Raw genomic sequence first — 14,389 nt, 5'->3', positions numbered from 1 at the left:
CTTTCCTTTTATATATATAGTTTTAAAATTTTAGGAAATCTCTTAAATAATTTCTCTTCTTTTTCTTTTTGTGATTTTAAATTTGTATTATTTTTCAAAAAATTTAAAGCAAAATAAAATAAAGCAATAGCAGAATGCACAGGGAGCAAATATTATTTGTAACATAACAAAGCCAGTAGGTTAATACAAAACGGGAACACTGGTTATGATGAATAAATTAAGCAGCTATAGTCAGGTAATTTAGTAGGTAGCCAAGATAAAAAAAAAAAAAGCAAAATGTAAAGTGAATTTTGTAAATAAATAAAAATTATACTTCATTTTATATACATATATATGTGTATATATATATATATATATATATATATATATATATATATATATATATATATATATATATGTATATATACACACATACGTACATACACACATCCACATACACACTCACATTATAGTTATTCAGTGTATTTGTATATTTGATAGTTAATTATTGTGCAAGTACTGTTTTGAAAAATCTTAGAAATGTTAAGAAAAACAAACATTATAATTGCCCTAAAGAGGTCATAAAGTAGCCATACGGTCTTCACAAAGACACAATAGGCAAAGAATGAATTTGGTCTACATCATACTTTATTTTTTTTTCTCGATATGATCGAAGGTAACAGAAATACACCTATAAAATTTAACATCTTTGTCAGTGAATGGCAGTTAGAGAAGAAAAAAATGAGCTAAAAATTTAAACAATGACCATTACAGTAGTAAAGTGAATGAAATTTTATAATAAAAAAAGATTATCATGTTTTTCCAAGTTTAAGAAAACTTTCCCAAGGCCACAAGAAAAATATGGATCAAATGGAAACCCGACCATTTTGATATGAAATATCTAACATTATATTCTAGCAATACAATTATCATGTAAATCAACTTTCTTCTTAATGTACCTTCAAATAGTTGAATGAAACAAACTTCTTATAATTCCTTAGGTCAAACATGACAAAATGCTTTCTTAAATAATACCATTAATTTAAATCATAATCACTAATTTTAAACTTAGTATTGAAGCAAAACTGTTAAGAGAATTAATAAATCAGTAACACTTTCAGACAAAGGCAATCACAAATCTCACAGTAGAATGTTTGTTTATATTTATAATTATAACTTTTTAACAAATATTCAACAAGGTATCTTTTGTTACCTTTTGTGATGACAACAACAGAGTGCGATTTCAAATATACATTCAGAGCAGTTAGAAATAGTATTTTAGTGGCTACTGGCTACACAGTGGAAACAGTATCAGGGAGACAGAGAATTAAAAAAAAAAGAAACACTTTTAGAAAATTGTTAAAAATACAAAATGATTAAGTGGTTTGTTCAATATGTTAATGATAAGAAAATAAATCACATTTTGAAAACGCATGTTCACTGTGAAAATATAAGGGAATAGGAAGGGAGGTAACTGCAAAGCACTAACTTTCCCATGTGCCTTGCAACAACTATTTTTCCATCACACCTAATTTAAATATAATTGATATTGAACAAGGCTAGAAAAGGAGTTCTCACTCGTAATTGGGGTGGGATTTGTTTCTTAATTATTCAAAACGAACTTATATTAAAAAAATCGTTAACATAAATTAAAGAGTAAATTAAAACCAACTTTAAGCAGCTTGAGATTAATAATCAGCAAAATCAGTAGGTTCTTTTGAGATCAAAAACATAGTAAAAAGTATGTTTGACCATCAAAAAAGAATATTGTTACTCTATACCAGAATTTTTAACTGAGAGGAACGATAAATATACCAAATGTTCTGGAAACAGGCTCACAATTCAAGAATTGCAATGTGATGACAATGATTATTTCCATTAAATAAGCATCCCTATATTTATTACTTTTTTCTGAGTATTGTAGTGGTTAACTTCATAAAAGTCAAATTTGACAGGCCTCCAAATTATAGGACTTATAAACATTTGTAAAAACATTTAGGCATATTTATTCCTTAATCACAGGATCCTAATGAGTGTACAAACCAAAGTGTGTGTGTATAATTATATATATATATTAGCATAACTTCTTTAGTAAACTTTTAGAAATAAATGAAATGTAATAATGTTCAACATATCCGTTAATTTCAATTAAGTGAAAATAAAAAGGAGGCAAATAGAGTGAGAATCTAAAGAAAATACCAAAACAAAATGAGAAAGGATTATGAATTATATTCACCTAAATACCAGAAACTGAAGTTCAAATAGTTACAGGAGAAAAATTAGTTCTATCAACAAAAACAAAATTTCAGATCAGTTTCTCAGCAACAAACACATCTATACAAAGAATAACATTTCCCCTGTATATACTGAGTAAGTAATATGCAAATCATTATGAATTAAATTCTTGCAAAAGTCTTGGATATTAATGTTACAATTAATGAAGTTGATGGTGATAACATGAACAGGATGGCAGCATCTGAGATTTACTCAATTCAACTATTTTGATTTTAGCAGTTTTTCTTTCTCATCTTAAAGCAAACGATTGTCATCAGGATTGACACAGTAACCTTATTTGACAATCTACAAATTGTAGTTAAATTCAGCCAAATTTTAAAAAAAAGATAAAATTCTGAAAATTCCATCATCACTAATTTTCATTTGCAGAGTAAATAAATTAATGTCAGCTTGATGATGGAATTGATAACCACAGAATTCATCTAGTGAAGTGTTCAATAATAAGAGCAATTCTCAAAATTATCGAAGGGATCGATAAAACAGCTCTTATTTCCAAGTTAGTAGCAGCAGTTCTATGCTAGCAAACCTAGACGACTAACTTTGGCAGAGAGGAAAGTGTGAAGAACAAACACAATAGGTTTAGGACAAGTACGCAGGTCAAGCTCCTGGAAAACAAAGTAAAATATATATTAAATTAAATTTTAAAAAAAACAATATAACATTTATACAAATCAGAAATAAATGTAAAAATAAATATTACTTCTTGTAAAATTTACACCATAAATTATCATAAGCATTGAATCATCTGTTCAGTCTGTTTTACAATCCTGTATAAATTGGATAACAGTATACCTTTTTTACATCACTTTCTAGCACATTGCATTTGATAACTACTTGACTCTATGTTATCATTGTCCTATTCATTAGCATGTCTGAACACTCTTTCACTAATATAATTCACCAATTCACATCATTCATAAATATCCTCATAACAGTTTGGTGACAGATTTAGACTTTGCTGATGACAACACTTTGCTTTCAAATGAAATCAGATTTTCAAGCCCTTCCGTCAAGTGTAGAAACTGAGCACACAAAATTGGACAACACATAAATGCCAAAGAAGACAAAATACATGGCCTGCAATGTAGCTGTTATTGAAACACTTGAGACTACTAAGGGTGTCACAGTAAGAAACTCAGATCACTCAGGATGATCTCAAAGATAAACGTTATGGAAAGTATGCAGTGATAAGAAGAATATCAGAGCAATCAACCTTTCTTACAAATTTTCTTCATACTTCATAGCTCTTTATATAAGTTCTGTAACAAAGATCATAAAGTTGATGCTCAACAGACCAGAAGTGTAATGTTTCTATCCAACGGTTTTATTATAAAATAAGCGTTTACTGTTATGCAATGAGTATCCATTAATATAAGTGATAGCAGCTAAAAGATTGTTTAATAACTTTTGTTCAATGCTAGTACATATATCTTAGTCTGTAACAATTTTAGATTTTTACAAGTTTATTCTTTACCTAGCAATGTTCCAAGTCTATTATGAGCTACTATTATAAACCTGATCATTTTTATGGCAAACAGACATTGCTAGTAGTAACACACAATACTGGCATTTATTGAATTATAAAAGCAATGGCAGAAGAATTTTGCCATTTAAGGATTGTTGCTCTGTTTAATATCATAAGCTACAAAATTAATATGAAAACTATTTAAATAAAAAATGATGAGTTAACCATTCAGCACTGAATTGTCATCTTTTCTGAACAGAGAATGTAAAAATGTCTTTTACTCATTTGGGGAACAGAAATATATTTTTCAAGTTGTCAATCTTAAAACAAAGACATAAAGACTCATTGAATCCAAGACACCAAGAATGGCTTAATCTTTCCATAGCTTTTCAGTTTACTTTATCCACGTAACTGAAACAACATAAAGTAACCAATCTTTAAATATTTAAAATCTAAATGATGACAGAAATAATGTCATTTTAAGTGCTGAGAAGTTGGTTTCATAGCTTGAACTCCTCCAAAGTTAACAAATCAACCATAAAAAGCAAACAGGCTGAACATCTTTAACATATTAGGATAAACAATTAAAAATCAAACTTACTAGATTTTTAATTAAAGACTACTGAAACTATTTAAAAGATAATTCATCCTTTTGAAATTAAATTTCATAAAATACCTTTTCAGTACACTAAAAGAATAGAAAATTACAAAACATAAGTTCCACATACATGCTCTCCTTCACCAAAATCTAACCATAACAGGCGGTGTCCATCATCAGCAGTCATCCGAAGTTTCTCAAATGGATATTGCCAAAATATATGATTTTGAGACAATTCATCATCTTTTAATAGTGTCAAACCATTTTCATAATGAATCAGCAGCTTAGTTTCTTGCCTGCTCCAAGTAGCAGCTGAAATAAAATAAGAAATTTTTGATAATTGATAACTACCAAGGAATAATGATGCACATAATGCTATAGCTTCAGTCTAAGAGATAGAAAAATTAAAGAGAAATGAATAACCATTTTTATTTTATTAACTGGAAAATTTGATTTACAAAGGACCTACTAAAATGTTAGCATATGTGAACAAAATTCCCAAGTTGTAAAACATGATTTATTAGATATTCACAGTGACTAATGTCAAAAGAATATGGTTTTTAGATCCAAGAGCATCTTATGAATATAGAGGAAAACACTAAGAGCAAAATAGTTGGAATCAATACTAAAAAGAAAAATAGCAACAGTCTACTTTAATTTATGAAGAGTCAAGTATTTTCAAGATTTTACATAATTCTTATAGATTCATAATTAAAATTATAATCCTTAAGAATATTGAGATTGATTAATTTTAGGAAAGAATTAGTGTGAGATTTAGTTAGGCACCTAACAAATACAAGTCATCAAAACATAAGAATGAGTTTGTTTATGATACTATTTAGTTCAAATGATTAGAAGAAATATGTATATCTCTCTTGCTTTTTTGTTTTATGTTCAGTTTTTCTTCATGTGATGTGGGTTAGACAGTTCTTGAAAAAGTTATTCATAGCTAATTAATGCTTACACTTAGCAGGAAAAACATATGCCATTCTATCCCAAGTAACATTCTGTATAATAGGTATCTATCTCACCAGCAGAGCAATTAATAAAATGGATGATATAGTCTGGTGATTAGAGTCCCAAAATTGAATTTTCTCATATGAAAAAGGATAATCTAATGATTCGTGTCAGAGAACGATGATGTTCTCATATTTCAGAATTAATAAATCAACTGAAATATCAGTTAACTATAGGGACTAAATTTGCTTGCTTTCTTTGAGAATTCTTCTTAAAAGATATATTATTTTAATTAATATAAACATGTATGCATTAACTAGTGCAACAAAGACTGTAAACAAACAGGAAACAACTTCTATCTCATTCCAGGGTGAAAAACTAGAGGTAGTCGATAGCTTCTGCTATCTGGGCGACCAAGTTAGTAGTGGGGGTGGGTGCGCTGAAAGTGTAGCTGCTAGAATAAGAATAGCCTGGGCAAAGTTTAGAGAGCTCTTACCTCTGCTGGCGACAAAGGGACTCTCACTCAGAGTAAAAGGCAGACTGTATGACGCATGTGTACGAACAGCCATGCTACATGGCAGTGAAACATGGGCTGTAACTGCTGAGGACATGCGTAAGCTCGCAAGGAATGAAGCCAGTATGCTCCGTTGGATGTGTAATGTCAATGTGAATACCCGTCAGAGTGTAAGTATCTTGAGAGAAAAGCTGAACATTAGAAGCATCAGTTGTGGTGTGCAAGAGAGACGATTGCGCTGGTATGGACATGTGGTGAGAATGGATGAGGATAGCTGCCTGAAAAAGTGCCACACCCTAACAGTTGAGGGAACCTGTGGAAGAGGTAGGCCCAGGAAGACCTGGGCTGAAGTGGTGAGGCAAGACCTTCGTACATTGGGCCTCACCGAGGCGATGACTACTGACCGAGACCTTTGGAAATGTGCTGTGCTTGAGAAGATCCGGCAAGCCAAGTAAGATCGTTACCAGTGCCCCTGGACTGGCTCTTGTGCGGGTGGCACATAAGATGCACCATTTTGAGCGTGGCCGTTGCCAGTACCGCCTGACTGGCCTTCGTAGGATTTTCGAGCGAGATCGTTGCCAGTGCCCCTGGACTGGCTTGTGTGGGTGGCACATAAAAGACACCATTTCGAGCGTGGCCGTTGCCAGTATCGCCTGACTGGCCTTCGTGCAGGTGACACGTAAAAGCACCTACTACACTCTCTGAGTGGTTGGCGTTAGGAAGGGCATCCAGCTGTAGAAACTCTGCCAAATTTAGATTGGAGCCTGGTGTTGCCATCCGGTTTCACCAGTCCTCAGTCAAATCGTCCAACCCATGCTAGCATGGAAAGCAGACGTTAAACGATGATGATGATGATGATAACTCTTGTATAGAACTTTTTTTTTTTCAAGACAATTTTACTCAGATTATATAAAAAGCATATCAAATGAATTCTATATATTCAAATGTACGATTGCTTCAGAAAAGAACAACTCCATTTTCATAATGAAAATTATTTTTAAAATTTGAGAGGCTTTCAAATGCTCAGGCATAAGATAACCCCCATTTTTCTGAAGGGAAATTTTCAAAGGATGAAAAAAAGAAACATTTCCTATATAGAAACAATATCTTATAAGTATTCAAACTTCACCTTAAGCAGTTCTGACAGCATAATGGAAAAATGATATATTCACAGAATACAGTAACCTATGATTGACAACTGAATGTCTGCATTTGTCTCCTAAATAAGTAATATTAGTAAGGATTATCACCATCATCATCATTTAACATCCATTTTCCATGCTGGCAAAGGTTGGATTGTAATAGTGATTTTTTTCTAACCATATTATAATCTAAAGGTATCACAAGAAGATTTAATGTTTAACAACTCAGATGATTTCAGAATCACTTAAGATAGTTACACTGGAGTATATTTTCCCATTACCAACTTCTGATTCATAGGTAGATGTGAGCCCAGCACTGGAAGCTAACAAAACACTTGTTATTTAAGTAGAACACTACACTATTTACCAAATACCATATAGTATTGATTAATTTACCGCTAAGAAAATTTGAGTATTGGAAGTTACAAATCTTGGCTAACACTCCCAACCAGTACCATATATGTATGCAATAGTTAGCCAACACACTTAGTCAGCCAACAGCAACTCTACAGAATAACAAAAAAAGAAAAAACAAGAATATTTGTAGAATTATGAAAATTTGCAAAACAACAAATACATACCACATATAACTTCTTTAACAAGCACAGCAGCACCATGTGCCCCCTGCACTAAGGCACGAGACCAACTTGCAAGGTCTCTTTGTGTTTCAACTCGAAAGATGTGTGTGTCAATACCTTGCCGCGTTCCTGAACGTGTTCCAAATGTGAGAATGTCAGAATCAGTTGTTGGATTATATTGTCGACCAGAATGGACAAGTCTGCAAGAGAAGGAATAAAAAGAATACAATCCCATAAAAGAAAAACACCTAAAATCAGGAATAACTATTATAGTCAATCCCTTTATTGCTTCTACATGAGTGTAAAATAGATATGCATTTTTTTAACATAATCTAAACAAAAATAGAAAAAACATCAGACAAAACTTTAAAAAAGATGGTGGAACTGACAGTTAAATAATCGTGGATAGTTTACCTAGTAGCAAGTAATGAATGACTCTGAAATGGTGTTGCCCATTCTTCTTTACTCCAAGGAGCAGTGTCATAGAGTAGCATATCTTGATCAGTCAAAGCAACAAAGACAGGTTTCCAAGTAGGAGTACCTTGATCATTCAAAAGCTAAAATAAACAAATAACAAGAAATCAAAACAAATCTGCAATACAGAGCAGTCCACTGTTTGACAGATATGTTCCTCTGTCAAACTAATTCAACATTTACAATTTCTTCCATAACAAACCAATGGTTTCAAAAACACGTTCATATGAATTAAGAATTTAAACAAATTTCAAGCTAATAGACTTATATAACATTTATCCACTTTTAAACTCACATTGTTGCTTCAATAAGTCTACTTGTTTGTCAAGTGAATTTTGTAATTGTTACTGAGTGATTATCTCAATTCTGCCAGAACAGATACAAAGTACGGAACAGACAATCAAAATCTTAGGTGTAACCCACAGATCCAAGACTTTCATCATCATTATCAAACAAATGTCTGCCTTCCATGCTGGCATGGGTGTGACACTGGATGTGTAAATGTATAATGTACAGGAGATTGGTTTTGAGACAAATTTCACTTTTCATTCAAGCAAAAATTTCAAGACTTAAAAAAAAAGGAAGTGGTAATTTTTTGAAGAAAATTCAGTTGTATATTGAGCAAAGACAATGCAGAAGATCACTTTTTTTCATTTTCTTATGTTAAACAATACAGGCAGGATTTGGTGCTAAGAAGAGGATTTACCCATATGGCATAGAAACTAAGAATAACATACAAATGAAAGAAAGAAATTCTTTTTCTTTAACCAATTAGACTAAGCAATACTGGTGAACTTTGAAGAATCAAAACTACCTTCCTGATTCCCTACCAATCTTTAAACAATTTCTCAGTCATCATTGGTTTCAATTGTTATTTCTTATAATCACATGTAATATTCAAAATATTTGGTTGGCCATTTACACCTGAATATCATTGCAAACAAACATGGCTTCAAAGAGAGAGAGCTCATATTTTTGTTATATTCTTTAAAAAATCTTATGACCATGTAACAGCTGTATCAGTCAAAATAACTGCTTTAATAGTTAAGTCATAAGTGCTATGATCTGTACACTGGTTAGATGATGCAGTCATGGAAAAGACACAACCAAGGAAAATGAAAGCTGAAAGTAATTGGAAACAAACAGTGAAAATTGATAAAGGAAACTATTACAGCTAAAATTATCAGGAAAAATGCACTATTACCTTACTCAACCAATTTCAACAAAGATCAAGGATTATAAAAGTGGGAAGGAGAATATTGATAAGAACCCTTTGCAACATCAAATGACTTGATATTATTTGTCATGAAGTGGTGCTCATCTTGGCCTGGAGGCAATCAATGGCATAAAACTAAAACATGGATTTTTTACATCGTTTTATTTTTAATTGCAAGTGGGTCATGCTAAACAAATCAAGAAATAAAGGCAATGCTGATCAAATCAAGCACAACACACATGCAAAATAAACCTAAACCAAGAATGAGTACAAGCTATCAAAATCCAGCGAAGAGAATGTACCAAGCAAAATCAAATGTATGATTTTTATAGCACAAATCCAGTATACAATCACTGCAGATGAAAGAACTGCAACATTAAAAATTTTGTTGATAAAATTAGACCTCAATGAGCTTGAAATTGGGATAAAGAACAAAATCAATAACTGACAGATTCTAATAACCAAAAGGTAGGAGGGCCACTATATCAGCCAACATGTAGCCATAACAATCAGATTAATGATATGGAACATTCTATATTTATATTTAAGCACCAAAATTAGTTTCTAAAATAGATGTCTACATGCAGCAGGAAAGTGATCTAATTAAAACCAATATAATCAACAGCAACTGAAGACATTAATCAGTGGAAAACATTGTAGACTACAGACATAAGTCTATAATCAATTAACAGTGAAGATAACAATATTGACTGAAAATTTAATACTTCTTTTTTTTTTTTTTTTTTTTTAATTTGTCAGAAGACAACAAATTTGTAGATGAGGGACATAATGTAATTCAGTATATTACCAGTTGATCCTGGAATAATGAAAGGCCGAATGACAGAATGGAAATTAGGATTTTAAGTCAGAACATAAAAGTGATATAACTAAATACCTCAGAGGATTTTGTCATATGCTCTACCAATCCTGCCATTTAACATCCTAAAAATAATAATGACTTCTTAGAAAGGAAGCAAAGCCTTGTATTTAGAGGAGGAACAAAGTCAACTTTACTGACCCCAGTATTAGAATGGCATTTAATTGACCTCAAGAAGATAAAAACCAAAGTTGACCTCAACAAGATTGGTAAAGACACTTTATTTAATATATATTAATATTAAGCATGGGCTAGATCATCCCATAGGAGAGCAGCTTTAAATCACATCAGTGAAGAATAGCATTCTAAAATCAAATCTAACGACTTACTTTCATATTTTTCTTGATCTATTTTACTTTCAACTCCTGCTTCTTTTTCAACCAACCATTACTGCAGTCACCTCTCCTGCATACTTTGACAAATGCAGCGGATACTTTATACACTTTATTAGTGTCATACTATTTTTATTGTTAAAGTTTCTTGTTTGGGATATTACAGTTGCACTAACATTTTCACACTGTTATTCTTAACATTTTCATAACATTAAATGGGGAAAAAAGCTGACATAATCTACATTTATTTTATGATTAATACCATTAGTATTAGATGCTCTTTAATGAGCTGGGGTTCAAATTAGTGTACTTTTGTAGCTTCATTAACAAAATAAGTCTTAAACATGTTATTTAATACTCACAAAACATGAAACATACAAAAGCACATGGCTCAGTGGTTAGAGCGTTGGACTCACAATCATGAGGCAGTGAGCTCAATCCCTAGACTTGGCTGTGTATTGTGTTCTTGAGCAAGACACTTTATTTCACATTGCTCTAGTTCACTCAGCTGTAGAAATGAGTTGCGATGTCAATAGTGCCAAGCTGTATCGGTCTTTGCCTTTGTTTGTGGACAAGATATCTCAAGAACTGCTGGCTGGATTCAGATGTAACTTTCAGGAATGTTTGGCCTTGTGACTGGCATGATCTGACTAGATTTGGGGACTGATCTGATACTGAGCAAGGATTCTGGATTGTTATATTTACTTTACTTTACATGGAGTATTACGATCTCACATTCACTTTCAAGTATTTCTCTGATTATCTCCCCTGAAAACACACTCATGGTTTCCATGTAAGTTATGGCGGCATTGCTGTTTCCAACATTTTATTTTTGTTTCTCTATAATTAATTTTACTTGCGTCTCTATCTTAGTAGAAACTGATGGATAAAGAAATCAAACTACATAAACAAACGGCAGCAAAACCGTTCAGAAATTAAATAACACAAACATATTCAGTAACAATAATAAATTTAATTTATCCTTGACAATTTTTAGTTTTACCAATTTTGAATATATCATTCCTGTTTTAAACCTCTTACCTACTTAACAATTGCATTTCTAGCTCTGCCTTGAAGGAAGCTTTACTTCTTGGACTCACGTTTTTGTGTGCAACAATGTTGTTAAACCTCCACTAACAGCACTGTATGCAGCTCCTTTCTGGTTTTTTTTCATGCACAGATAAATTTTTCACTATAGACCTTTAATGGTCGTAAAGACACTATATCAGTGGATAGACTAAAAAAGGCCTTCATAGAGAAAACTGTCCCTGTTCCCACTGCAGATGACAGACACACAGCATTACAAACACGGCCTGCACACCTACCTTCACATTCCATAACTACCATTGAGATCGATCCAGACAAGAATTCTGGATTATTTTTCCGTTTTCTTTACTCAATTTTTGAGAGTGGTTGGGTTCATTTTTAGTATTCTCACTTGTGAGAGCAGTCGAGTTTATTTCAGATATTCTCATTTTAAAAATCATCTCTGGATAATCATTGAGAGGATATTGGTGTTGCCTTGGTGGACGTTTGTGCTCTCAGAGTGCTCTTGTTATTGTTTAATGTTATTGTAGCATTGTGATGGTATGGTCGAATTGACAATTTGGCAGACAAAATGCCTAGCAATATTTAGCTATGTTTCTTCACACGCTGAGATCATGCCAGGATTGACTTTGCCTTTCATTTCATCAAGATCAATAAAATTTTTAGGACTGATTTAATCATGTAATCCCTCCCCTAAATATGTGTCTTTGTTTCAAAGTACACAGAAAAGCTAAATGTAAACAGAATAAATATTATGCAGAACATAGTGTAGCTGAAATACAAAGATTATTCACATGTTTTTATTGCAATTTAAACAGAGCAAATCAGATCATATTATATATATATATATATATATATATATATATATATATATTATTCATTAGCAATAATGTTGACAATAAAGTTTTGGCCAGCCTAGCCTCCAATGGACTGTCCAATGAAGGCTAAGCAGTCTAAAACGTCAAAGTTACTATCAACACTATTCTTTTAAAGATTATCAAATATATACTCTACAATAAGCATTGAATAATCCTTCAGTTTAATGAAAACTTGTCTTTATTATAACTCAACATGAAAACAAACATTAATATAGATACATGTGTGTGTGTGGTTCAGGGTCATAATCCTGAAAGACAATCCCAAAAAGTCAAAATCTTGAAGAGATATTTTGTGAAAAACTAATAAAAAAAAAAACTTTCTTAAAGGATATTTATTTACAATTGTAAAAAGAGATTTATTGGAAAAATGTTAATGTATAATAAGGGTAAATTGTACAGAGGTAGCCTACACAAGCTGACCTACTTTTATGATAATTAACTATATTTTAAAGTCTTGCATCACAATGAATAGCTGCTTTTTATTTGGTAGGATCAGCATGGCTCTCTTTGGTGAATATATTCATCTTCAACACAAGAAATTGTGGTCTAATGAAGTGTGAAAGTAAAGGGAGACAAGTAAGTGTGCAAAGCTAGATTTATGCGATGGTGAGCAGTATAAGACATTCATTCAAAATTTCAACATTTGGGATTTTGATTTTTTGTAGTTATAGTATTTGGAATTGCAGTCTTCCAAATATTGTAATCCTAAAAGATCACAATCTCTAAAGATTCTGATCTTTTAGGATTCCAATATTTAAGATTATGACATTCAAGAGTGTATCATTCACAATTATGATCAATACCTAACATATATCTCACCTGTTCAGATAACCATCCCATATGCTTTAGTTCTCTCTGATTTGGTGCAGTGCTCATAATCTGGTTGGCCTCTATGATTGTCAGGGCTGTTAGTAACACTATATTGGAATAAATTGCATTGAACCAATCCTGAGCAGTGACAACATCAGGAAAACGAAGAATACAGGAACTCTTTGTGTCAGGAGAATGAAGTTCAATTGTTAATTTTTCAGGATCAGACATTTCATGATTTCTACATATATAACATAGTTTCAAAGGGATTGGCTTTGACTCAGTCCAATTTGATTTAGAATCATCTTTGATTTCTTGAGGGCCCCAGCCAATTTCACTGAGAGCAGAATTCTTTTTAAAATAAGGTGTAACTTCTCGAAGATATTTCACTGTCAAAAACAATAAAAACAAAAATATACAATTTCAAAGTTATATTTTATAACATAAAAATTTTGTTCTACATTAAATATTTATGCTTCAAATCAGATAAACATATAAATGAACATATTAAAAAACATTATTATGATGTTGTTGACCTATGACTGTGCAGACCTGCAATAAACAGCATTCCAGTTGTGACCATCTCAACTCTCTGCAAGTTTATCCAAGATTGCATTATATAATGTCTTTTTTCTTTTTCTTTTTAAGTTGCTTGGATTTGATTTGAAGGAGATTTGACTACTATTTCTAGTATGCTAAACCATGATGTAGAGGTTCCCTCATTGGATCATTAATATTTGTTATTGTGTAGGGCAGCAAACTGGCAGAATCATTAGCACACCAGCAGTATTTCATTTTTTTTTTTTTTTACATTCTGAGTTCTAATGCCACCAAGGTCAACTTTACCTTTCATCCTTTTGGGGTTGATAAAATAAGTACCAGTTGAGTACTGGAGTCGATGTAAATGACTTATCTCCATCCCCAAAATTACTGGCCCTGTACCAAAATTTGAAACCAATTTCTGTTATATCACTTAGTGTCAGAGTGGAGAGCCAGCTATAAAAGCACTTGTTCATGTCATATAAATCATCCCAAAGTAAAATGTAAACAGAAAAATAGACTTCTCTGTTCTGTAAAAGAAAATTAGCCATTAAAGAGTTAAATCACATATTGTAAGATTGATATCATATACAAATTGACAGGATGGTGAGCTGTCTTTCAAACAGTCACCAGTTTATATCATGTTACCAGTGTGTTGTATTTATGACAAATACACTTAACTTTCAA

At 32.0% G+C, this 14,389-nt stretch overlaps 1 protein-coding gene across 1 annotated transcript in view; it reads right to left on the bottom strand.

Moving 5' to 3' along the window:
• Positions 1 to 626: 626 nt before the first annotated feature.
• The window catches only part of LOC106880993 (beta-1-syntrophin), a 42,026-nt gene continuing 28,263 nt past the window's right edge, over positions 627 to 14,389 (bottom strand). Inside the window, exons 2-6 of the mRNA XM_014931176.3 lie at positions 13,172 to 13,551; positions 7,943 to 8,085; positions 7,532 to 7,728; positions 4,468 to 4,649; positions 627 to 2,879 (exon numbers count right to left, since the gene is read on the bottom strand). Of these exons, the coding sequence (XP_014786662.1) occupies positions 2,787 to 2,879; positions 4,468 to 4,649; positions 7,532 to 7,728; positions 7,943 to 8,085; positions 13,172 to 13,551 (995 nt within the window). The 3' untranslated portion in view covers positions 627 to 2,786. The remainder of the gene's footprint in view (positions 2,880 to 4,467; positions 4,650 to 7,531; positions 7,729 to 7,942; positions 8,086 to 13,171; positions 13,552 to 14,389) is intronic.

The sequence above is a fragment of the Octopus bimaculoides genome, chromosome 1, assembly GCF_046866305.1.
Source record: "Octopus bimaculoides isolate indiv1 chromosome 1, ASM4686630v1, whole genome shotgun sequence".
Classification (NCBI taxonomy): Eukaryota; Metazoa; Mollusca; class Cephalopoda; order Octopoda; family Octopodidae; genus Octopus; species Octopus bimaculoides.
The sequence above is the reverse complement of the archived record's forward strand: the minus strand, read 5'-3'. Positions and strand labels throughout refer to the sequence as shown.